This window comes from Eurosta solidaginis, chromosome 3 (assembly GCF_040869045.1).
Source record: "Eurosta solidaginis isolate ZX-2024a chromosome 3, ASM4086904v1, whole genome shotgun sequence".
Taxonomy (NCBI): Eukaryota; Metazoa; Arthropoda; class Insecta; order Diptera; family Tephritidae; genus Eurosta; species Eurosta solidaginis.
Window position 1 is genome coordinate 188,489,950 of NC_090321.1, and position 27,051 is coordinate 188,517,000.

The 27,051-nt window shown below is 34.5% G+C and overlaps 1 protein-coding gene across 6 annotated transcripts in view; it reads right to left on the reverse strand.

Annotated features, from left to right (window-relative positions):
• LOC137244794 (aquaporin-like) overlaps positions 1-27,051 on the reverse strand; it is a 198,099-nt gene that overhangs the window by 161,929 nt on the left and 9,119 nt on the right. The window contains exon 1 of one of the 6 annotated variants that reach the window (XM_067774315.1): positions 16,227-16,428. The exons of the other annotated variants lie outside the window; for them this stretch is intronic. Within the exon in view, the coding sequence (XP_067630416.1) occupies positions 16,227-16,239 (13 nt within the window). The 5' untranslated portion in view covers positions 16,240-16,428. Of the gene's footprint in view, positions 1-16,226; positions 16,429-27,051 lie in introns of those variants that run through there. 6 annotated transcript variants of the gene reach the window in all.

The window sequence follows — 27,051 nt, forward strand, 5'->3', positions numbered from 1 at the left end:
ATACGATATGCGTATCAAATTAAAGGTATTAATGAGTATTTTAAAAGGGAGTGATCCTTAGTTCTATAGGTGGACGCCTTTTCGAGATATTGTCATAAAGATGGACCATATGGTATACGATATGGGAATCAAATGAAAGGCCTTAATTCTATAGGTGGACGCCTTTTCGAGAATGCTCCATAAAGGTGGACCAGGGGTGACTCTAGAATATGTTTGCATGATATGGGTATCAAATGAAAGGTATTAATGAGTATTTTAAAAGGGAGTGGGCCTTAGTTCTATAGGTGGACGCCTTTTCGAGATATCGACCAAAATGTGGACCAGGGTGACCCAGAGCATAATTTGTCGGAAACAGCTAATTTATTTATATATGTAATACCACGAACAGTATTCCTACAAAGATTTCAAGGGCTTTTGATTTCGCCATGCAGAACTTTTTCATTTTCTTCTACTTAATATGGTAGGTGTCACACCCGTTTTACAAAGTTTTTTCTAAAGTTATATTTTGCGTCAATAAACCAATCAAATTACCATGTTTCATCCCTTTTTTCGTATTTGGTATAGAATTATGGCATTTTTTTAATTTTTCGTAATTTTCGATATAGAAAAAGTGGGCGTGGTCATAGTCTGATTTTGAAATTTTCTTTTATTTTTTGGTATTTTGTTGCACCATATCATTACTGGAGTTGAATCTTGACATAATTTACTTATATACTGTAAAGATATTAAATTTTTTGTTAAAATTTGACTTTTAAAAAATTGTTTTAAAAAAGTGGGCGTGTTCTTCATCCGATTTTGCTAATTTTTATTTAGCACATATATATAGTAATAGTAGTAACGTTCCTGCCAAATTTCATCATGATATCTTCAACGACTGCCAAATTACAGATTGCAAAACTTTTAAATTACGTTCTTTTAAAAGTGGGCGGTGCCACGCCCGTTGTCCAAAATTGTACTAATTTCCTATTCTGCGTCATAAGGTCAACCCCTCTACCAAGTTTCATCGCTTTATCCGTCTTTGGCAATGAATTATCCCATTTTTTCGGTTTTTCGAAATTTTCGATATCGAAAAAGTGGGCGTGGTTATAGTCCGATTTCATTCATTTTAAATAGCGATCTGAGATGAGTGTCCAGGAACCTACATACCAGATTTCATCAAGATACCTCAAAATTTACTCAAGTTATCGTTTTAACGGACAGACGGACTGACGGACGAACGGACATGTCTCAATCAAATTTTTTTTCGATACTGATGATTTTGATATATGGAAGTCTATATCTGTCTCGATTCCTTTATACCTGTACAACCAACCGTTATCCAATCAAAGTTTATATACTCTGTGAGCTCTGCTCAACGGAGTATAAAAACTATTTTGAATTTGGAAATGCATTACACACCCAAACGAGTGTTTGAGATTATTTCTGACGGCAATGCTAAACATGTGTGATTAGAAATATTCACCTCGTTTCCTCAGGCAAGGAGAATTACGTGATGTAAGGCAGTACAAAGGGTGCTTTTGGGGGTTTTCCGAAAAAAGGTATGAGTGTAAGGAAAACCACGGGAGGGTTGCGAGCCACCAAACCAGATACCATCTTTGGTTTGGCTATGTTCGGTGCGGTTAAGAACATCAGTTTTGAGCCCCTTTTTGTTGTTATTATTGTAGCATACTGGCCCTGATTGTAGATTATCACGTTGGTTATGGACTCTGGTCTATTTCAGTTTTTTTTTTGTTTAGTCATTTGTTTTAGAGGGACTCTATAATAAAATGTCCTGTTGGTGACAGTTTCGAGGATAGGCAAGAACCTCCCCAGCCACTAAAGCCTAGCCATTGTCAATGGGTCCCGCTCGGCTATTCTTGTTGCTAGTAAACTCTAAGTTCAATTTTCACAACTCTCTCAACAAGGTTATATTACCGGAGTTAAAATCGTATAGAGCCAATTCAAAACAAAATGCATTGTTTTATTTTTTCGGATGAATGGCGGTCCATCTACTTGGATCCGAATTCAGTGTATAACTGCATATGTGGTCAGATGGTGGAGAGGACGAGGACCGTAAAATAACTTGACATGCAAAAATTCAAGCAACGCTTATGGGGTATATGGAACGAAATTCTCGGCCAAGTCGAGCGTGCTGCCAGCACACAGTTTGCCCCTTTTTGCGCGACTTTGGTCTTGAAAGTTTACAATATTTTTTTTTTTGAATTTTTTGTGCTTTGCACTAACATATCTATAATGCTAATGTAGTTTGTGTCATATATATATTGCTAATATAGTGATAGCTAAAACTTTAAACAACTTTTTTGAAAGAAGTGGGCGAGGTCATTAACGAATTTTTCTCACATCTAAAAAGAGTCATAATTCTGCAAAAATGCAAAGTGATACTAATAACTTCTGATTTACGACTTGGGAAACTTTAAACTTTATTCTATTAAAGGTGAGCGGTGGCACGCGCATTTTCAAAAATTTTTGAAAATGTTTTAATATTTTTTTAGGTTTTCGTACTTTGCTAAAACCTAGCAGTACAGACGTGAAATATCAGGATAATTTAGTCACGAGGGTGCAAAAGTATTGAATTTTTTTTAATCATTAGAATGTGAAAACATTTATTTTTAAGTGAGTGTGGTTAATTAAGCATGCTGTAAAATTTTAAATTTTCTTCCTCTCCATGTGGGTACCAGCCCATTTTCCATTATCGGTCTTTGGAATGAATTATAGCATTTTTTAAATTTTGCGATGGATATACTTTATAAAGGAGGCGTGGCTTGGTCGCCAATCGTTTCCGTTTATTTTCACAAAGCATATAGGTATGACGAGTTCCAAACCAAAACGCAGTAAGTGCACCCTTGTTTTTTTTTTGGGATATGGATGGGATTTAGCTTCACTTTCTAAAACCTATGCAACAATGAAAATTTTCATTTGATTTGGCATTCTTCTGCACGGCGAATTGGTTGGATTCGCTTTGCCATCACCTTGTATAGATTCGCCTTGACTTTCTATCGGATTTCGATAAAAGCAAATAAAAGCAAAAGAAATAAAATCACCTCTACTTTCGTGTTCGCTGCATATAAGTACAGTTGAGTTCTGTTTCTCTCACAGAAATGTAAGTAATTATGCATATGAACCACCCTTAGGCATTTTGCACATCACTAGCGTCAAATTCTTTCTACATATCAAGGTCAAAGTTATATGAAGGCCATTGCTGAAAAATGTTAAGCTTTCATACTCAAAAAAAAAACAAAAAAAAAAAAAAAACAGGCGGCAATGAGTAACAACAAAGCCGTGAAATATGATGACTGTACGGGCTTACGTACTGAGAATATACACAAAGCGCGTTGCTTTTGTTGTTTTTCCCCTTGCTTATTCCAGAATTAGAAACAACCCTTCTCTTTTGTTTATTCTCGTTGATCCTTCATTTATTAAAATTTCATTTATTGTATACTTTGGCGTGCAAACAGCCTTTCCATTAATTTGTATATTTCGCGTCTTATTTAATTGTTTTCTCCACGACCAGTCGATTTATCATGCTGGCAGATTTTTTCTCATGTTACATTTGAAATTGATTGGACCGTAAATAACAATGGGTTTGTCCACAACAATGGTGTTTACCAGACAGATTTTTTTAAGCTTATTTGCAAAAGAGGTCTAAGTTTTATTGTGTTAATAAGTTTTGTGTTGCAGCAAAGACCATTTCGTTGTATAATAAATATATATATTTATTTGCTATGTACTATGTAATATAAAGAACAATTCGTGTCCCCTTATTTTATGACGAGTAAAGAGTTTATGAGAAATTATTATTATAAGCGGTTGCTTTTGAAAAGCTTGCTTCAGATTTTAGAGCTAAGTACGTGTCTCTGAAGGAACGTCCGTTAGGAGGAAATGCTCATATTTTCTATACCTTACCATGTGTAAACGGCTAAGACATTTTTATGAAATTTGGTACCTACAAAGACAGTGTTATATTATGGTGACGTGTTTGTGACGTGTTTCGTCGGTCTCATGAAAGACTGGTTCTTTTAAAATTCCCATATAAGACTAACAATGTTTATTCTTTGCGTTGAAATGAAATGTATTAGTTGTTCATGCATAGATATATACGCCGCCGATAAACGCCGCCGCCGCCGCCGATTTTGATCGTTTTACGCACGCCGCCGCCGAATGTCAAAAATATCGGCGCGGCGGGGCGTTACTATATTTTCTACTCGTTTAAGACTGTTTAGGTCATTTATTGTTCATGTCGAAAATTGGTAGGATATGGTCGAAAGTGGTATCAACGGATGCGCATCACTGCCAGTTATAAGAAACTAATTGCGAAATTTAACTCTTTATAACTATTCAAAAGTTATTTAAAATAACAGGCGCTTTCGATGTCAGCTTAACACGGACTTTGCATCACCCAATTCAGCAAGTTATTAAAACAAAACACTAAAAGAAAAGTTATATAATAAATGTATATGCTCACTTGCATTTTTGAAAAAATTAATAATGAACAATTAATTTAAAAAATGACCCAAGGCGAACATGTTTTTAAATTGTCCTCAAGAATAAGCGAAATCAGTGATGCAAAATTCTAGGGGCATAAACACTCCTTTGAAATTATTCTTACCTCATACTTAAGTTGATGATATATGTACGTATGAGAAGGGTTTGAAAAATCACTAATTCTTGCATTCAAACATCTGTTGCGAAACTATACAATAGGGTCTGAAATGTTAATTTTGATTTTCTCACTTCATCCTTCAACACCCAAGTCTCCCGGTTTGACATTTCCTAAAGTTGGCGGCCCTATCCAAAACTAGTCCCTTGGAGTGAATCACATTGATTATAGCCTATCAACCAAGTTTAAATATCACCTACACGTTAGGGCTCCTTTTACAAATGTGAATACGTAGGCACATATATCTACCAGGTGAGGCTTTGTCCTTCCCAAAAACACGCAAAGTGGTGAAGCAAAAGCTTTCCCAATACAGTGGAACTAATGAACGTGTGTGATACTACCCTAACGTAATGGACAGTCGAACTTGTCTGAAAACTGAAGCTACGCGGTCACCCATTATGAGCTCCTATATCGTAAGGCCGGAAAACAGTAGTTAACAACTTTCAACTTAAAATCCGTCGACTTTCATTCTAAATTTGATTTAACGGAGACTATTGAAATCAATGTTGTGAACACAAACGTCTGCAATCTTTGGTCTACATTTTAAAAATTTTATCCAGAGTCCTTGTAAAATTTTAATTATGTAGATGCGCCGAGGATTATACGATTTTCACCCATGACGCAATGACATCCACTTAGACTCTTATGATTTCGAGGGCGGCATCTTTGGCCTAATAGTCACTCCCTAACGTTTCAAGATGTCTGGTGTAGCTCGGCAGCATAGCGCGACAAAAGCATCCGTTGGAAAGTCTTCGGAGCTACACCAGAGCTTCTAGGAAAGTGACGTCGACGAAGGTATGCGTTCGAAGTCGCAGTCTTATAGCTTCTGTACTGGCATATGGTGTGAGGCTCAAGAGGCGTGGTAGCGACTGTTGGTAGGGATTTCTACTGTTCGCACATCGGGAATTGTAGCTCTTAAAAACAGCCGAAAAAACTGGAGGCGCCCTGTGCCACGAGAGTCATGAGTATTAATAGACCATTAATAGCAACCCTTACTTACTTACTTACCTACTTAATTGGCGCTTAACCGTCTAAACGGTTATGGCCGTCCAACAAGGCGCGCCAGTCGCTCCTTCGCTCCGCCAACCGGCGCCAATTGCAACCCTAAGTCTCCTTTATGCGTGACCGCCAAGGAGCGACAAATGGTTTAAAGAAATTGTGTTCGCGACGATTATTAGGAGTTAAACCTAGGTGAAACTACGATTTGCACGAGATACACAAGCAAAAGTGTGATTATTTTATGTATCTCTATTTCTTTTCAGCAGACGTAGCAGTACCAATTCCAAAGACCGGGGTTAGGTTCGAAGCCTCTCTGGAGCAAGCGAACGAGGGACAATCCCTTCGCAAGGAGCTACTCCTGAAAATTTTTGAACGGTCTGCGAGATTTTGATGCAAAAACCCCGGATCTTTCCGAAATGGCCAACACGTTGATTTCCTTAAATACATATAAACAAAACCTTTCCTAAATATTATTTTTTTAAATAGAAAAATCAAGCTTTTAAAGTAAGAACACCGGCGTACGCCGGCGCGCCGCCTACGCCGCCGCCGCCGATAAAGTGATCGGCGTAAACCTCTATTCATGCACAACAGCCGATTTGTGCTAGTCTTCTACACGAACAACTAAAAAGTGTAAGTCTTGCATGGGAGCTATTTGATCAATTTTTCAAAATATTCCAATTTTTAATATACTCCCTGGCGTTCCTACATATCCACTGAATAGTATACATACCTCAAACCCCATCTGCAACGTCAACGGAGCTAACCGCGCACATCTAAAGTTTTATAAAAATTGTGTGCAGTTCGATGTATTTTTGGATTAAAAAGCAATTTACCCTTCTAACCTAAATACTTGTTCACTTGTTGTTTAGCCTTAATCAAATCTAGTAACATTTTCTTTTAGGACAGGTAAATGTGTTTTTAATTCATATTGTGACGAATATTAGCAACACTAAGGGATACAATCATCTCTAAGCCGATGATAGGCAGTGACTTGTATGCACATCAATAGATCAATCATTATGTCTAGACATATGTACGTACACGCAGCTGAGAAGAGACGCACAAACACATGCAGATATCTTTTCTGAGATGCTCCCAAAAGTATGCAATTATAATTGTGGAAGTGTCGCTCACAAATACACGCGCATATGAGGAGCTATACACGTGCATCTGTAGTTATCATTATATAGCAGTAACTAAGTAAATTCTGGAAGAGCCTAGAAGTATGCAAACGAGAAATCACAGAGTATAAAAGTCAGCAACAGTAGAGGCACGACAATCAGTTTGATGTAAGACACTATCTGGCGAGCAATAGTAGTGTTATTTTGGAAGTACTTTAATAAATGCCATTTTGCATTATTTAATAGTGGAGTTATTTATTCAACAGTTCAGTGATTCGAACGTTAACAGAAGATTGTAAATAAGGCGAATTGCAGTAAATTCGTTACAATGTGTTAGATTTTTTATATCGCATGTTTTAACTGAGTTATTCTACTTGTAATGCTACTACTTTTCAATATTAAATTTTTTAAAAACCTTGCAAACAAAAAGGTATATCTTTTTTTCATGGCAATACATAAACTTGTGTTTGTTTCAAAGTTTCATAACAAAAACGGCTGAGCATACCCTCGATTTTTTTAGTGGTGATCAATTTTGAAAGAGACAGTCGTGAAAACTGCAGAGATGTTTGTTAGCCTTTATCCTTGGTATCCAATGTCTCTAACAGTACACAAAATTCTAATTCATGGCGCAACTTTTATCGAAAATTCATTATTGCCTATCGACCAATTATCAGAGGAAGCCAGTGAAGCAAGGAACAAACATTTTCGCCTTTATCGTGATAGTTTTGCAAGAACTTCTTGCAACTTCGATGTAATAAACAGATTGTTTTTAACTTCGGATCCTTTTTTGCGGGAAAAAGGACCCGAATAAAGAAAACATCAATACCATTGTCAAAAGAGAGTCAAAATATGCTGCTTTCTGCTGAGCCTCTTGTCATCTATGTTGAATAAGATGAAGACGACGGCATTGCTATTGATATTGATACTAATCATGAATAATTAAACCATGAGTTTACTGTCAAGTATATCTTTTTCTTTTTTTGTGAGATATTAGTGGATATATGGGGTGATAAACCCTAATTAAAAATATATTTATTCGAAATCGGGAGTGAAATACCCTTCCTTTGATACCTTATTGGCATATCTCATGTAATTTTTTTTTAATTTAAAAAGGTGGCAACCTTATGAAAACATCCTCAGTGGTAACACCTAGGTGAAAAGTCTTAAAATGGAATACTATATCGATGTACCAAATTTGATTCAAATCGGTTAAGCCGTTGTTTTTGTTTTTATCGGCCTATTGATAAATGATTCAAGGTTCGATTGGAGCTCAAGGCCAGAACAATAATTTTTTTTTCTAATGATAATTATTGTTATTTTTTAATTTTTCTAAATTTGAAAAATTGTATTTTGTTTTTGGGATAGTAAGTAGAAAATTTTTCAGACAACATGCCATAGCTGCGCAGATAGATCCATTTCGAAGGGTGCTAAGCCTTCATCATCAGTACGCTTTAGGCACGCTGCGCTAACCATTTAGCTATATATAGCCGTTTCTGAGATGGTAGTATAAAAAAGGTGAGGTGGCAACCCTACTTAAAAATGTCAATAGAAATGCGGAGTAATATACCTTCCCTTTGATACCCATATTGACATATCTTATGTAATGCCAAACAATTGCCCCGGTCCATACGAAACCCGATCCATAGTAATTCTGCGCGGAACACCGTGAATATAATGTCAAATATTTCCATTCATAACAATGAAGTGAGACAACCACTTTTTGAACAGAAATAACAGCTGTTTTAATTTTGGCCAGCTAGATTGATCAAATACCCCACCGTGCGACGATTTATTCTTTTGACGTTTTCTTACTATCTCGAAAACGGATCAATTCAATTAAATATAATTACTATGCAACATTCTAAGCTCCTTACTTTTGTTGTTGTTAAATAAGGTATTAAATGCAGTTTTTTTCAAACAAAATATTTAAGACTAGGGCTGACACTCAATTCAAATTATTTATTTGTATTTATAACTATCGTACAGCTAAAGAAATTCTGAGGCAAAGTTGCCCCACTTTGAGCTAAGCTCGATCACCGAGGTATTAATTATCATCATTAATTGGATTTTGAACACTTTAAGTCAGTCAGCAAGCAGAGCATGCTAGTAATATATTATGACGATAATTGGATACAGCAAGGTAGAAAAAGTCACTCTCAACCTGTTGTTCATTTTTTCTGTTCGCAATTGCGGTTTTCGATAATTATGGCATCTTCATCCATATGCATAATATACGTGCAGTGAAATTATGGACTAGATTCAAAAAATAACAAAAATTCTTTTGACAGTTTACAAAAACGGCGGCCAAAAGACACAACGATAATCCCACATAATCAGATCCGTCCTAATTGGATCTTGTTGAGCACTAGCCAAATCGAAACTATTTTAGATCTGGCTCCGATATAACCTGCAGCGAGATGCACTTGTTCCGAAATAACGTAGCGCTATCGCATTAAGAGACAGTACTAGTTCTAATTTTGTTCGCTCGCAAAGCTTTCAAGTGACATTTTTAACATTGCGCTGTTTCAGGAGAAGGCAGTGGTCTTTTAGACGCGTCGGTAATTGGTTTGGTCGTATGTGTTCTAAAATTGTTGCTTCATTTTATTTATTTATTTAAATAGACATATAGCTTAGGCTTCAGCGCTGTTAGTACAAAGGACTATAAACCTTTATTATATCTGAGCGGAGACCACGATTATAAGCCATACCTCGAAAATGTATGATGAGGGGCTTATACAGTGTAATCCTTGTTTATTGAGAAAGCAACTTACTTTTCAATCGGATTTCTGGTAAGCACCACTACAGCTTTCTCCTGAGTTATGGGACAATATTGCAAGCATTAACTAATTAATAGCCGAGATTTGTGATTATCCTTGACAGTAAGGCGGAGTTATACGACAAGTAAATAACTTTGCTCAAAATAAATATTTTATGAGTTGAACATTGTAAAAATTTAGTTAATGCTTGTCTTGTAGAATTAACTCGGCACTTAATATGCTGCATAATTTAAGGTAAGAAATGAAAATTTAAGGTACATATATGTAAATATATGGATCTAAATACATAAGCACGAACATATGTAGGTATATATATATAACTGCCACTACTGACCACTCGTTTACAATTTACATTGCGAAAGTTCAAAGTTTATATATCTTGTTTTTTCTATAATACAGCTTACTACCTTCCGTTTGCATGTCCAAAGCGGAATTTCAAGGTCGATTCGTTTGAAATGAATAAAGGACAGTGGGTTGTGGTGTATTTATGTGGTTGTATGACTTTCAAAAAAGGACGTAACTCGTCCCATTAGGAAAAAATTAAGAAAACTTGAAGGAGAATATTTTAAGGCTGCATTTTTATGAGCTCCACTGGAGAGTGTTTAATTGCAATTTTTTTTTAACAGCATTTCCTCCTTTCGTAACAAGGCTACTTCAGAGTATGACTTCATTAGAAATGCTTTAAATAAACCCAAACAAGTTTTGCAATGTTTTTTCTTTTTTTTTCCTAAATATTAAAGGGAGCTGTATTTGTATGACTAGATTGTACTTCGTGATTATTTTAATATAAACAAATATTTACCAATTACCTCAAGAATGGAAGTACAAAGACAAATTTAAATAATTTCAAAAAAATATCAACTACTCTGAATAAATAATTTGAGGTTTCAACATACGAGGATTTCCTTACTTAAATTAGATTAGATTAAGTCATAGTTAATTATAAATTTTCTGGAAAGAATACGCATCTTTACCTTAAGATGATTTTCTGGTTGATTTTGGAACTGGAACAAAAGTTAAAAAGGAACTGATTGTTGAACGGGAACTAAACTCAAAGACTGGAGAGGCAACTTTAACCGCACTGTTTGAGATCAAAATAGATATACAGAGTAATTTAAATCAAATTAACTCACATCAGACTAAGCATAGGTGTAGAACGCTGCTTGACGTACTCAAACGAAATTTTACTCCGCAGCACCAGTGTTGCGTCTGGAACTTGAATACGAACAAAAGGCAATGCAATAACAAATTATTATTTTTTGTTATTAATGTATGTACATACAGCAGCGAACACAAAAGTAGCTGCGGCAATTTTTTTTAACCAAATTTCATTAATAAAATTATTCTTATTTTCAAAATTTTAAGAGAAAACTTCCATGAATTTCGCAACTAAAACTATGCAAACGAATCTTAAAAATCTTTTCGAAAAGTTTTTACCTCTTACTGTCCTCTCCCCTCTCTTCCCCTTTTCCTTATTCTTTTGCTGATTCCTCCCTCAGCCTTCCTCTGCGTCTTTTTCTCCCTTTCCATCTTTTCCTTCACTTATTTTCCACTGCATCTTTCCTTCTTACTCTATCCCTTTCTCAATTTCTTTCTCATTCCCCCTTTTATTTAGTTTTTTTCCTTTTCCATTATTTGTAGTCCGATTTCCAATGACAGCCACAGTCCAACTCGGTCCCTGGTGCATTTACCGAAAAAAAGTGCAGTAAATACTAATCTAGGTAAAGGGCTACCTACATATATACCAAATTGCATGCAAATCGAACCATGAATATAATTTGTTCGAAGAGATCGGCTTCTAACCCAATTTCCGGAAGGAAACATCACAGGGGCACTTTTCGGGTTGCTGCGAAGCTATCCTTCAAATTTGAATAAAATCGGCGGAGTGGTTTCGGAGTCCATAAGCTGCATAAAGCACACATCATTCTCTATATATGTATATACATTAAATCCTCTTAGGTAAATGTAATTCACACAGAAAGCAGTGGCTGATGGCGTTTTTTTATGTGGCTACAAAAGCCTTATGTGCATGAACTGTCGGATTTTCATATATGTGTAACCAATACCTGCCCTCTAATGAAAGCTCGGGTGGTGATGTCAGTTCTGCTACATTGAAGTCAGTAAATTCTCACTGCGTTGCTTTATTTGTAACTTTACAGCTGATACATTTATATCTTCAAACATTGTAGGCTATCCGGACGTCATAAAATTATTTATGAGCAAACTTACGCAATAGTTTACATTGCTAATCTTGACATCCGCATAAATTAACTTGTCATATAAAGAATACCACCATACCCCCTTTATTTAAACAGGATTTTAGTGTATAAAACAGGACTGCAAAACAATATCACTAAACAATATTATTGTCGTGGGATGCGTAGTAGAAATTTACAAAAAAAAAAATATTTTATTCAGTAATTTAGTAAAGCAATCTGAACAACGAAAAAAATTAATTTTTTTAGTAAAAAATAAATGCTTTTATTAAAAAAAGGGTTTTTTGCCTCCCTGATATAAACAACGAAAAAAATAAATGTTTTTAATAAAAAAAAGGGTTTTGTGCAGCCCTGATATAAACAACGAAAAAATTATATGTTTTAGTAAAAAAAAAGGATTTTGTGCAGCGCTGATATAGGCAAATTATACACAAAGCACGTTTTGACATTTTCGTACTAACTATTTGACCTATCGTGGCTCCCTGTGTGTATATTTGTGCTAAGGACCTGCTTTCTAACTTGCAAAAAAAACATGTATAAAATATGCAAAATTAAGAATTTATTGCAATTTGTAACTTGGCCTTTTGTAAGTGTCATATGGAACACATTTTTGCGTTACATATTCGTATGTGAATATTTATACTTAAAGGATTGCTTACTTTATTTTTATAATCGCTGCCTGTGTTTGCTTCAGTATTACCTATATGGAAAATTTATAATTTTTTTTTGTAAAATTATTTGTATAAATAAACCTGCTACAATTACGTCGCGAGTCTTTTACGACAATCATATTGCAGTGGTGATAAATATTTACCGTCAAAAAATTTATTCAGTCACTTGTTTACGTTTGTCACTTAAAACGATTCAATAATATTTTGTTAAATAGTTTTAAATATCCCCGGCGTATTTGTGCAGTATTTATGTTTGGACAGATATGGTAAATATACATTTGTTGTTCTGATCACGTTACAAATAAGAGCATACGACACTTTCTTGTAGGTTTAATGATTTTTTTCACAAAAACTTATAAATATCTTGATATATATCATGTCTTACTGTTTATGATTACTTGGACAAAATAATGAAGTTATATAAATTTTTTTTTTTTAATTTCCCAAAAATTAGTCATAAGTTCTGTAATTAACCGCTAATACATTTATTAACGTATCCAGTAGTTACATCATCGCTTCAATAAGATTAAAAATTTATTGCGAAGTACGTGTCTTCGATATTTGGTTTATTTAGTGTGAAAGACATAAAAACAACCCCACCACCCTTTCATAGAAATGTCACCTCCACGAAAAAGATATGTCTTCCAAATTTTATATTTCCATTTACTTCTATTACGCAAACAAAAGATATAATAACAAAAAAATGCAATGTAAAGTTGTCTAACTGATATTAATGGCTTAAAGTTTTGATAATTAGTCTAGATATCAGCGCTAGTGGTACCACCTCAGCGCAATGGTGTAACGCCAGCCGGCTTTACTCAGCATAAACAAAATAAAGGAAAAGTGTAACGAGCTGGGTGTGGTGGCCGTAGTTTTCCATTTCTCTTGGCAGGGAAAACTTAAGAGTACGAAAATATATCACAAGGTAAATTAATACTCATGGTATATCGCATGACAATTAACAAGTTACCAAGTGTTTAGCACACAATACAGTATAGTTACCAGTCTTCACCCACGACTGTGTCGACACCAAAATAAAAACGACAATTTTTTAAATTAAAAAGTATCATTCAGAATAATTGCACTTCGCTTTTACTATGAATGTGTGACTTCGATTAACATATATGACCAAGATACCAAACATTCGTCCGAGAACCTTAAAGGTTATCAAAAACTTACGGAGACAGTTCTGGCAAAAGTTAAACAAAACGATGCGAATGATACGGCGATAATCTCGAAAGGATTTCGAAACATTTTCCGTATGGTACACACAACAATTCTGAAATTATTAGAAAATGCTTCTGAAATAATAAGAAAATAGTACATAAAATATTCAAAAATAATCCAGAAGTGATCTTGAAGCTAGTACTTAAATAATCTGGTAATGGGCGAGAACATATCGAGAGATAGTCCAGATTCTATTTCAACAGAATTTCGAAAACCATCGAGGAATAGATTTGAAATAGTCCTGAAATGATTGCGAAAACAATTCAAAAACTAGGGTGATATTTTTTTGAAGTCAAACCGAAATAATTCCAAAATAGTTTCGAAAACAATTCCGAAATAATTTCAAAATCGTTTCGAAAAACATTAACAAAATAGTCCCGAAATAATTTCGAAAATAATCTCAAAATGAGATCTCTAATGTGAAATAATCAAGAAATGATCTCCAAATTGTTCCGAAATTACCTGGATATTATTTTGACATCACCCGTGGATGCCTCAAAACAGTTCCGGATTGACTATAACATATCCCCAAAACGATTCCAAAAGAAAAAGCACTGTACCAAAGGGTACTGTCATGATATTGAAATAGTCGAGAAGTAATCCCAAAACTATCCGTAGCCAGTAGATCCTTCAATACAGTGCCAACAACTGTTGCGAAGTTCATAATAGCACGATTGTGTCAAAAAGACACACATGAAATAATCGAATAATTCAAGCGAATACATAATTGAAATCCTAAATTGAAAGGGCTACAGAATTATATTACCGATTTAAAACAAGTTTTCGTAAAATTATTAAAAATGTAATATAATACATATGTTATAATGCTGGTGCTTGTAAACAGCTGCGAGCACAAAAATGTGGCAATTTTTTTTTCCAAATTTCGTCAATTGAATCTTTTTTTATTTTGGATAATTTAAGTATACAGTGCCATAAATTTTATGACTTAAACAATTCAAATCAACCCTAATCTCTTTATCTAACAATGGACTTATAACTATTTATTAGCATTGTTAAAAGTTGCTACACGAATGGTTTTCCCTAACCCCTTGTATAATTTGGTTTGGAGTAAACCGGTTTGGGATGTGCCATCTTCAGTGGCAATTTAGTTCGTTTGACAAAGAATTATAAACGGTTGAAAGTTTGAGCCCAAATATGAAACTTTTTCGAACTACATATATGATCCAACCAAATTTGGTTTAAAATTTAGATAATACCGGTCTTCGTGAAAGTCAGTTCGCAGAACTTGCATTTAAAAAAAAAATAGCAAAATCTTATGAACGGTGGCCAGGTTTCGAACCGAGGCCCGGATTGCGGAAGTGTGTTATATCCTTGAGCTATTATATCTATGGAATGAAACATATCGTAACATTTGCTATGTATAACAAAATGTTGTGAAAAAGAATCTTTGACCTTTCACAAAAAAAAAATTTCATTTTAAGACTTTTAGCAGTAAGTTTAAACTCTCGGATTTTTTTTTTGAACCAGACGTGAAAACAAGTTTCTATTTGTATTTTAAAAATTATTAAAGTTGTTTTAAGAACTTTGGCCTTTCGCTCAGTTAGATTTATATTTTAAACCGAGTAAAATAATATAATGAATGGTTTAAAATTTAAGCTCAAACTTTTAACCGTGCATTGATCTTTGAAGTTTATAACAGGCATGCTTAACCAACGAACCGATATCATTTCGTTACGATAATTAACGTTAATAAACGAAACAAATTAATTTCGTTTCGTTTATTAACGTTAAAAACGTCAAGTTAACGAAATGATTTTGTTTCGTTTTCTGCCATATCAAAACGAAATCAGATCGTTTATGTTGATTATTAATTTCAAACTATGCTGGCAAAGCTGATTGATGGCGGAGTCATTAAAGGTGAAAGCATTAGCCAAGCTGATTGCAACTTTTCTCATGAATTTTGACAGTACGAACATTTCTCAGAGTATTTTTGACATTACCACCAACGAATTACACAAACAAATTACATGTAGTTTGTGTGTGTATGTCCGCTCGCTGTTACCACCTTACGGCTTCACCATGGCTATAGCATTGCCAGCACAATTCAAACATAAAGTATCACGGTTTTGTTAACGTTTTTAACGTTAACGAAAGCTTTTCGTTTCGGTTAAAAACGAGTTACAATTTATCTTGATAATTTCTTTATCGATAATATTTCGAAGTGTTTCAACGGAAACGGTGGAAATTTTTTGATAAACGATTAGCTTAACGTTAAGGTGCATCCCTGGTTTATAAATAGAAAAACGAGGCTCGATTATTTACACATCGATCGCTGAGCGGAATATCAACCTATCTCAACTACTTACCGTTTCAATAGCGCTCTATTTCAGAATTTGTTGCAAAAAACGCAACATCTGAGCATAATTCAGATATTTTGCCGTAAGATAGGGCATTTTTGAAACAAGTTCTGAGACTGGACGTTTTTCAACCGAATTACGAGATAGGGCGTGTTTTTTCAAAGCTTTTATAAGGCAGTTTGTTTTTGAAGCGGCATTCGATATGAAGAAAAACTCTTTTATTAATTAAACGTTACTTACCAAGTTGTGCCATCTTGAGAAATTCTGGTTTTATATATCTTTCGTTATTCAATTTGCTAGAATTTTCTTTGATATGCCGCGAAGTTATTCACAATAGAAAAGCAAAGCATTGACGAGAGCTCATTGTACATACAGTCACCGAAACTCGAAATGGGACAGTATTTTTATTTGAGTTTGCAAAGTTTTTTTACACTATAAAAGTTATTATTAACCCGTCTAAAGATCGCGAGATCTTACAAAACTATCAAAAAGTTGCAAAAAAGGAAATTGTATTCATTATCTTACAAAATATATACTGTCTAAGCGTTGGTGATTCGACGGGCGAATAGTTTTTTTGTTATTATATTATTTGTTACTTTTGTGGATTGTATGTTATGTTATTATTTTTAGAGAGGGAGGTCGCTATGCACCTGTCACATCTTGTATGTATTCAATGGGGGGCAAGCACTGGGGGCTCCAAGGTATTGGCTTGTTTTGCTTTGAAAAACCTCGCTTTGGGATAAAAAATTTAAACCATGTCTTTAGAAAATTTCACTTACTAGTTGAGAATTACAAGCACACTCAATGCCTAATGAAAGAAACGAACGAAAAATGTTCATAGTTTAAGTCACTTAAACAATACTAATTTATTTTTATATCATTTTATATATTAATTTATATATTTTTAATTTAATATCTTTCTAATAATACCGTTTTCATACAGAAACTTAATCGAATCACAATTCTGTTTAATGAAATAATTAAGTTTCCCTTTTCATACAAAGCCTTTTGCTTCATTAAGTGAACATCTGTCAGGAGGTCCAAAAAATATTTCCTTTTTTACAAAAAATAGGATAATGGAAAGCTGCGTTTCCTTCTTAACTATAAATACAATAAAAAAATGCATGCGTAACTACCCATAGATGTTGCACCTAACCAAATATGTACCTATTTTCGAAGAGGCCATATCATCTTTTGCAGCAAATGCAGCGAAAATTAAATTTTGGATTTTTTCGTATTTTTGTATTTTTCGTAAATTATTGAAAATAATTTAGTTTTGATTTGTTACATTGACAATAAAATTCTAAGCACCAAGCAAAACCGACTGGATTTTTCACTCGATTAGGTATTCAATAAAGCTATAATGAGATAATTAAGAATTTGTATTTTGTATGGAATACTGAGTTCAATTGCGGCTTTAATGTAGAAAACTTGACTAATTATTTCATTAAGCCTCTGTGTGAAATTGACATAACACAGATTCTTTTAAAAATAAACTGCTCATGCTTTTTCGATTGAATAAACTAGTTTTAATAAAAAACAAGTAAGGAAGGTTAAGTTCGGGTGTAACCGAACATTACATACTCAGTTGAGAGCTATGGTGACAACATAAGGGAAAATAACCATGTAGGAAAATGAACCGAGGGAAACCCTGGAATGTGTTTGTATGACATGTGTATCAAATGAAAGGCATTAAAGAGTATTTTATGAGGGAGTGGGCCATAGTTCTATAGGTGGACGCCATTTAGGGATATAGCCATAAAGGTGGATCAGGGTTGACTCTAGAATTCGTTTGTACGATATGGGTATCAAATGGAAGGTATTAATGAGTATTTTAAAAGGGCGTGGACCTAAGTTCTATAGATGGACGCCTTTTCGAGATATCGCCGTAAAGATGGACCAGGGGTGACTCTAAAATGCGTTTGTACGATATGGGTATCAAATGAAAGGTGTTAATGAGTATTTTAAAAGGGAGTAATCCTTAGTTCCATAGGTGGACGCCGTTTCGAGATATCGCCATAAAGGTGGACCAGGGGTGACCCTAGAATTTGTTTGCACAATATGGGCATCAAACGAAAGGCGTTAATGAGTATTTTAAAAGGGAGTGGGCCTTAGTTCTATAGGTGGACGCCGTTTCGCGATATCGCCATAAAGGTAGGCCAGGGGTGACTCTAGAATTCGTTTGTGCAATATGGGTGTCAAACGAAAGGAGCTAATGAGTATTTTAAGAGGGAGTGGGCCTTAGTTCGATAGGTGGACGCATTTTCGAGGTATCGCAATAAAAGTGGACCAGGGGTGACTCTAGACTTTGTTTGTACGATATGGGTATCAAATGAAAGGTGTTAATGAGTATTTTTAAAAGGGAGTGGGCCTTCGTTTTATAGGTGTTCGCCTTTTCGAGATATCGCCATAAAGGTGGACCAGGGGTGACTTTAGAATTTGTTTGTATGATATGGGTATCAAATGAAAGGTGTTAATGATTATTTTAAAAGGGCGTGGGGCTTAGTTATATAGGTGGACCCCTTTTCGAGATATCGCCATAAAGGTGGACCAGGGGTGACTCTAGAATTCGTTTGTGCAATATGGGTATCAAAGGAAAGGAGTTAATGAGTATTTTAAGAGGGAGTGGGCTTTAGTTCTATAGGTGGACGCCTTTTCGAGATATCCCCATAAAGATGGGCCAGGTGTGACTCTAGAATGCGTTTGTACGATATGGGTATCAAATGAAAGGTGTTAATGAGAGTTTTAAAAGGGAGTGGTGGTAGTTGTATATGTGAAGGCGTTTTCCAGATATCGACCAAAATGTGGACCAGGGTAACCCAGAACAACATCTGTTGGATACCGCTAATTTATGTCAAGATTTTAAGGGTTTTTTATTTCGCCCTGCAGAACTTTTTCATTTTCTTCTACTTAATATGGTAGGTGTCACAACCATTTTATAAAGTTTTTTCTAAAGTTATATTTCGCGTCAATAAAACAATCCAATTACTTTACCATGTTTCATCCCTTTTTTCGTATTTGGTATAGAATTATGGCATTTTTTCATTTTTCGTAATTTACGATATCGAAAAAGTGGGCGTGGTCATAGTCGGATTTCGTTAATTTTTCATACCAAGATAAAGTGAGTTCAGATAAGTACGTGAACTGAGTTTAGTAAAGATATATCGATTTTTGCTCAAGTTATCGTGTTAACGGCCATGCGAAAGGACAGACGGACGACTGTGTATAAAAACTAGGCGTGGCATCAACCGATTTCGCCCATTTTCACAGAAAACAGTTAACGCCATAAAATCTATGCCCCTACCAAATTTCAAAAGGATTGGTTAATTTTTGTTCGACTTATGGCGTTAAAAGTATCCTAGACAAATTAAATGAAAAAGGGCGGAGCCACGCCCATTTTTAAATTTTCTTTTATTTTTGTATTTTGTTGCACCATATCATTACTGGAGTTGAATCTTGACATAATTTACTTATATACTGTAAAGATATTAAATTTTGTGTTAAAATTTCACTTTAAAAAACAATTTTTTTTAAAAGTGGGCGTGGTCCTTCTCCGATTTTGCTAATTTTTATTAAGCGTACATATAGTAATAAGAATAACGTTCCTGCCAAATTTCATCACTATATCTTCAACGACTGCCAAATTACATCTTGCAAAAGTTTTCAATTACCTTCTTTTAAAAGTGGGCGGTGCCACGCCCATTGCCCAAAATTTTACTAATTTTCTATTTTGCGTCATAAGTTCAACTCATCTACCAAGTTTCGTCGCTTTATCGGTCTTTTGTAATGAATTATCGCACTTTTTCGGTTTTTCGAAATTTTCGATATCGAAAAAGTGGGCGTGGTTATAGTCCGACATCGTTCATTTTAAATAGCGATCTGAGATGAGTGCTCAGGAACCTACATGCCAAATTTCATCAAGATACCTCAAAATTTACTCAAGTTATCGTGTTAACGGACGGACGGACGGACGGACGGACGGATATGGCTCAATCAATTTTTTTTCGATCCTGATTATTTTGATATATGGAAGTCTATATCTATCTCGATTCCTTTATATATGTACAACCAACCGTTATCCAATCAAACTTAATATACTCTGTGAGCTCTGCTCAACTGAGTATAAAAATTGTCAAACGGTTTGTCTCCGAAAGTATTTCTTGAATAGCATTAGAAGAACCTAACATATTTTATTTGTGGGCCACTGTATGTGTACATAAATAAAGCTATTTTTTTCTAATTTGAGATGTAGCTTTTAACAAATCAATCATATTTTTGGATTCACTTTTGACAGGCGTAAGTATTACATGGATTTCCCTAATTCAATTAAAGGTATAAATGGTTAAATAAAGCATTGGTTCATTGATTTTTGTCCATTAAGAATTATAATAAAAATTACAAAAATTTTTGGTTTCATAACTCTATCAATTCGCTATTGAGCATATATATGTATATACATATGGATGTACATATGCCGCGTAGAGTTCATTCACTTAACAATTCATTTAATTCGCTTGTTATTATCAATAAAATGGGTGTTTGTTGTGGTTATTGTAATTGTTTTTACTTTTGATCAAATTTAGCTTTTGTAAGTTTTCTAAACATGTCAAACATGTCGTGCAAGAAAAAAGGAGAAAATGTACATATGTCATATTTAATAAATGTATCTCAACCTATCTGGTTGGTGGAATATAATATATATAGTGAAAAGTGAGACATGCAACAGTTTAAACTTGAAATATATACCTATGTATGTATGTATGGATATGTATGCATTGTAGTTGCATGACAAATTAGTATTGAAGTAAGTTATTAAGAAATTGGGATATAACCTAAAATCATTCAAAGCTATGAAAAGCCGTTGAATTCCGGTCTTTGTATGCGTGCGTATAATTTGTTTAAGACGACTGCATACTTATTGCATAAAAGATCAAAACATATCTATGATGATGGGTTTCTGATGAGATAATATACATACATATGCCTGTCATTCAGTGGAGGTAAAGGTGAAGAAAAATAAAAGCAGATTTCGCTGTTTATTTAAACTACACACTGATATTGAGAGATTCTGCAATATGTATTATACACTCCAGCTGTCACTTTGGTTGTGAGTACTCAATTTAGTAATTTTTTGGTATTTTTTCTAACATGAAGTTCTCAGGAGTAATCCGAGCTGGACCAGATGACCCTGCCGTAGGGTATTCCAATGTAGATTTGACCACAATGAGAACAAGTTCTAGACTAGTGCTATGCTCCTTAAGGAACACTTCTCGCACGTCAAGATGCTTAAGGTGTGTATTTCACAACTTGGCCTCATTCATATACATAATCTTGAACTCAGTTAATGCAAAAATCATATATGTATTCCACAATAGTCAAACCTTCTGTTTTTCATAGTTATTAAAGATAATTATACAGATATTGAAAAGTGGAGCAAAAAAAATATCAGTGTGCACTTATTCCGTTTTGGTGTGGAACTCCTCAACTACCGTTCATATGCAGCAACACCTAAGTAAGAAAGTTGAGAGTGTTATATATCAACTTTTGACTGGAATATCACCCTATCTTGGTAACTGCTTTGAAAATGCCTTATTTCGGAAAACTTTTGAAAAACGCCCAATCCCTGAATGTTTTTAAAAACGCCTTTCTGAGCATATATTCAGTACATTTTAACCGGAGAAAACTCTGATTTTGGCAGCCGAGATAGAGAGATTTTCCACTCAGCAGCCGATATTGAATATCTTTAAAAAATCATCCAAATTGTTGCGTGATATTAAATTTTGATGGAAAACTACTTTTAAACGTTTTATTGAAATCCGACATAAATTAACCTCTGAATTATTTTTAAATATTATGAGTAACAACATTTAAATAAGAGAGCTACCGAGTCCCCCCAGCGGGTTAGGGGGCCTAGAATATACCCTCGGCGGTAGGTATGCCTGTCGTAAGATGCGAATAAAGTACCAAATTGATTCAAGGGGTTGTGTAATGCATCCCGCTCAAGGGGTTGCCAGCGCAATATATAGCTTATCCAACACAATTGTCAACCTCACCTACCCGTGGCGAATCCTGTTTCATTAACAGCCAAGGCTCCTGATGGATCTTGGGGGCGGGATGGTCTAGAAGGTTTCATGTGGTCATACCAAATCGCTCCCGAGATGGCCGGGATAGTACCTTTATGGTGCTTGTTACCGGAACGTACCGGATCTGCATTCGGCAAAGGACCGCAACTACTCCACAAGGCCTTCGGGGAGTGCCCTTATGCTACAACAACAACAACAACAGAGCTACCGCGTTAACCATATATAAACTTCAAATGGGTAGAATCTTTTCCGAATTAATAGTTGATATACAAGGAGCAAATCAAGATTATGTGGGTATACCAGAAGCGATTGTAGTTAGAGATATTTTTTATTAAAATACTACGAAAAATATATTTAGTTTGATACCCACACAGTTAAAAGTTTGAGCCTAAATATGAACCCTATTTTGTACCACATATATGACAAAAACAAAATGGGTTTCAGATATAGATTATACCGGTTTTCCTGAAAATAGGTGGGTGCACAGAACTGGGTTTTAAAACAGGTCTACACTTGCAGTTGCAAAAAAAGAAAAATCTAGTGAGCGGTGACCTAGTTCGAACCAACGTGCCACGGATTCTAGCAGCTTACTCTACCTACGGAGTTATCACGTCTTTGTAAGAAACCATATCATGAACCTTAGGTTTAAAATTTAGTACAAAAAAGTGGCAACCTGGTTAAGACATGCCATGTATCAATATTTGTTTAAGTTTGATTTAAATCTCATGCAAATCGTTTGAGCCGTTTTCGAGATAGTTTAGCGGTTTAGCGTGATGCATTAAACAAAGAGTAGTACCAAAAATACAGATACGTAATTAAAATTTAATTTTAAATTATTTAGTAAAAGTGAAAATTCGCCAAATTTTTTATAAAAATATTAAGTTTTCATTTAGAAGTGTGCAATTGTGCTTTCATGCACAAAAAGTCCATATACAAAACATTATATCCTCAATTAAGCAATAAAATACTTATTAATATTGTCAATTCTAAAACTCATCTCTAAAATTTAAATAATTATTCGAATGCAGTTCATAATACTTTGCTTGTAGAAAAAGGCACCGCGCTCAATTTATTTTGATTTCACACACATTTTTCGCATGAAATCTAATGAACTTAAGTAGCTGAATACTAATTAATGATTTCTGAGTTGATATATTTTGTGCCGAAATGTTGAACTTTTATTTTTAATTATGCCATAAAAAATAACTAATAAAAATTAATTTGACCATTGTTAAATAGGAAATTTCAAATGTTAAATTCTTCCACTAATATTTATGTTAAATTGAAATTATTTCTCAAATAAATTACATTCTCACGATTTCATGAGGTCTTATTAATTACTTGCAAATGTCAGATATTTGAACAACAATAACAATTGAAAAAAACAAGTAAGGAAGGCTAAGTTCGGGTGTAACCGAACATTACATACTCAGTTGAGAGCTATGGAGACAAAATAAGGGAAAATCACCATGTAGGAAAATGAACCTAGGGTAACCCTGGAATTTGTTTGTATGACATGGGTATTAAAGAGTATTTTAAAAGGGAGCGGGCCATGGTTCTATAGGTGTACGCCATTCGGGATATCGCCATAAATGTGGACCAGGCCTGACTATAGAATTTGTTTGTACGATATGGGTATCAAATGAAAGGTGTTAATGCGTATTTATAAAGGGAGTGGGCCTTAGTTCTATAGGTGGACGCCTTTTCGGGATATCGTTATAAAGGTGGACCAGGGCTGACTCTAGAATGCGTTTGTACGATATGGGTATCAAATTAAAGGTATTAATGAGGGTTTTAAATGGGAGTGGTGGTAGTTGTATATGTGAAGGCGTTTTCGAGTTATCGAGCAAAATATGGACCAGGGTGTCCCAGGCCATCATCTGTCGGATACCGCTAATTTATTTATATATATAATAAACGAACAATATTTCTGCCAAGATTCCAAGGGCTTTTGATTTCGCCCTGCAGAACTTTTCATTTTCTTCTACTTAATATGGTAGGTGTCACACCCATTTTACAAAGTTTTTTTCTAAAGTTATATTTTGCGTCAATAAACCAATCCAATTACCATGTTTCATCCCTTTTTTCGTATTTGGTATAGAATTATGGCATTTTTTTAATTTTTCCCAATTTTCGATATCGAAAAAGTGGGCGTGGTCATAGTCGGGTTTCGGCCATTTTTTATACCAATACAAAGTGAGTTCAGATTTTTACGTGAACTGAGTTTAGTAAAGATATATCGATTTTTGCTCAAGTTATCATGTTAACGGCCAAGCGGAAGGGCAGATGGTCGACTGTGTATAAAAACTGGGCGTGGCTTCAACCGATTTCGACCTTTTTCACAGAAAACAGTTATCGTCCTAGAGTCTCAGCCTCTACCAAATTTCACGAGGATTGGTAAATTTTTGTTCGACTTATGGCATTAAATGTATCCTAGACAAATTAAATGAAAAAGGGCGGAGCCACGCCCATTTCGAAATTTTCTTTTATTTTTGTATTTCGTTGCATCATATCATTACTGGAGTTGAATGGTGACATAATTTACTTATATACTGTAAGGATATTAACTTTTTTTTTAAATTTGACTTTAAAAATTTTTTTTTTAAGTGGGCGTGGTCGTTCTCCGATTTTGCTAATTTTTATTAAGCATACATATAGTAATAGGAGTAACGTTCCTGCCAAATTTCATCATGATATCTTCAACGACTGCCAAATTACAGCTTGCAAAACTTCTAAATTACCTTTTAAAAGTGGGCGTTGCCATGCCCATTCTCCAAAATTTTACTAATTTTCTATTCTGCGTCATAAGTTCAACTAACCTACGAAGTTTCTTCGCTTTATCCGTCTTTGGTAATAATTATCGCAATTTTTCTATTTTTCGAAATTTTCGATATCGAAAAAGTGGGCGTGGTTATAGTCCGATATCGTTCATTTTAAATAACGATCTGAGATGAGTGCCCAGGAACCTACATACCAAACTTCCTCAAGATACCTCAAAATTTACTCAAGTTATTGTGTTAACGGACGGACGGACATGGCTCAATCAAATTTTTTTCGATACTTATGATTTTGATATATGGAAGTCTATATCTATCTCGATTCCTTTATACCTGTACAACCAACCGTTATCCAATCAAAGTTAATATACTCTGTGAGCTCTGCTCAACTGAGTATAAAAATACGTTTTTTATTTTTGTTGTTTTTGCTACTCTCTTTTCGGCCCTTTGAGATCTCTAAACTAAATAATTAGCATGCGAGTACAGATGACTTTATTGTAAGATTAATTAGAATTGCTTCGAAACAATTAAATTTGTAGGAATTATAAAAATTTACAATGTTGTATCAAAAAATGTAGTATAGAGGATACAATGAATCCATGTATGAACTGCGTCTTATCAGCTTTCGTAAGATACCAATATGCTTTACTTATCAAACGTTAGTACCATAGTTCTCATTTTAAATACCTCCATTAGTCAGTTCTTTGCTTTGAAAAAGCAAGCTAAGCCTCACGAAAAATCGCGTCCCTACAAAAGTCCGGCACTAACATTGGTCTGTGGAGATAGGGCGTTTTTGAAACAAATTTTGAAATATGGTGTTTTTTGAAAGTCTTCTGAGATAGGGCATTCTCGAAACAATAGCCGAGATAGAGTATAATTCCACTCAGCATTTAGTATGCGAACGAGAAAAAAGATTAATCAAGACTTTATCCTTAAAGCGGTGGGATTACTGGTATCCTTTGCTCCGTGCGGCTAAAATGGGCTAAGACCGCTTAGCATATTCAGAAAATTTATAAGTCCTCCTATTTTGTGTATGCACTATGTATTAAACAAATTTTAAATTGTAAACCACGAAAAAAAAAAACTTAAAACAAACGACTTCACACGAGACACAAACGAGTGCAACTATCTTGTGAGTTGTGTAATTGATTTTGTATATTTCATTATAATGCGCAAATTATAATTTGTACCTTTAGTTCAACGTCAAAATATCGACCAGAAAAAAAAACACTTGCAAAAACGTGTTTACTAAAAAAAAGGGATGAAACATAATTTGAAATAGTTCGATGTTACAAAGTTTTAATTATTATCAAAAGCCCTAATTAAGACCAAAACTTTATGGCTAATGGATAGCGCCCTTAAGAAGTATAACAAATTGAGTTTATTATTAGTAAATATGAGTAGCGCTGTAATATAATTCAAGTTATAACTAAATACAAATACAAAATTCAAATACAACAATTTTATATATATAGTTTGTACTTTAGGGCGGTCCATATAAATTAAATAAGCGCCTTTTTCCTGTATCTTCCTTCTAGGCCAATGTTATCACATATAAGTTTTGGTGCCGATTGAAAATAGTCGAAAGAGCTTCGTACGTGGGTCAAAGTTGAAATTTCTCTATGGAGACTGAACAATTATAACTATATTTTTGGTTTTCTAATACCCAAAATCTGCTGAACTATAGTTGTCGATATGACATATAAATTTTGGTCGGGATGCTTTTTTAATAATACTTATTTCAAAAAGTACGGAAAAAGTGCTGTAAGAATCATCCAAATTTTTTTGTACGCTGAAATTTGGTGGTCTAAATATTTATTGAAAAAAATCAAAAGGAAAACAAAACCCAATTTTCAGCACCCTGTATCATCGCAAGTCTTTCATATTTCGGCAACTCCTTTAGCACAGGTGGTGTATCCTACAATTTAACAAACTTCGGTGGATTTAGCAGGTATCAACTTGCTCGAGTTGGAACGCTTGACGGGAAAAGCTCCATATATAGCCTAGACAATTTATACAATGCGCCATCGATTATGATTGCAGTTTACACTGGGTTTATGTGAAATTATAAATTAAAAACATCTGAATATAAAAAAAATCTTATTGTGGATTTTTCGCTTGCTGTAATGACTCACTCAAGCACCTCTGCCGCAAAAATCTAAAATTTCTTGAAAGTATTCGATAAATCTGCTACATGCGTCTAAT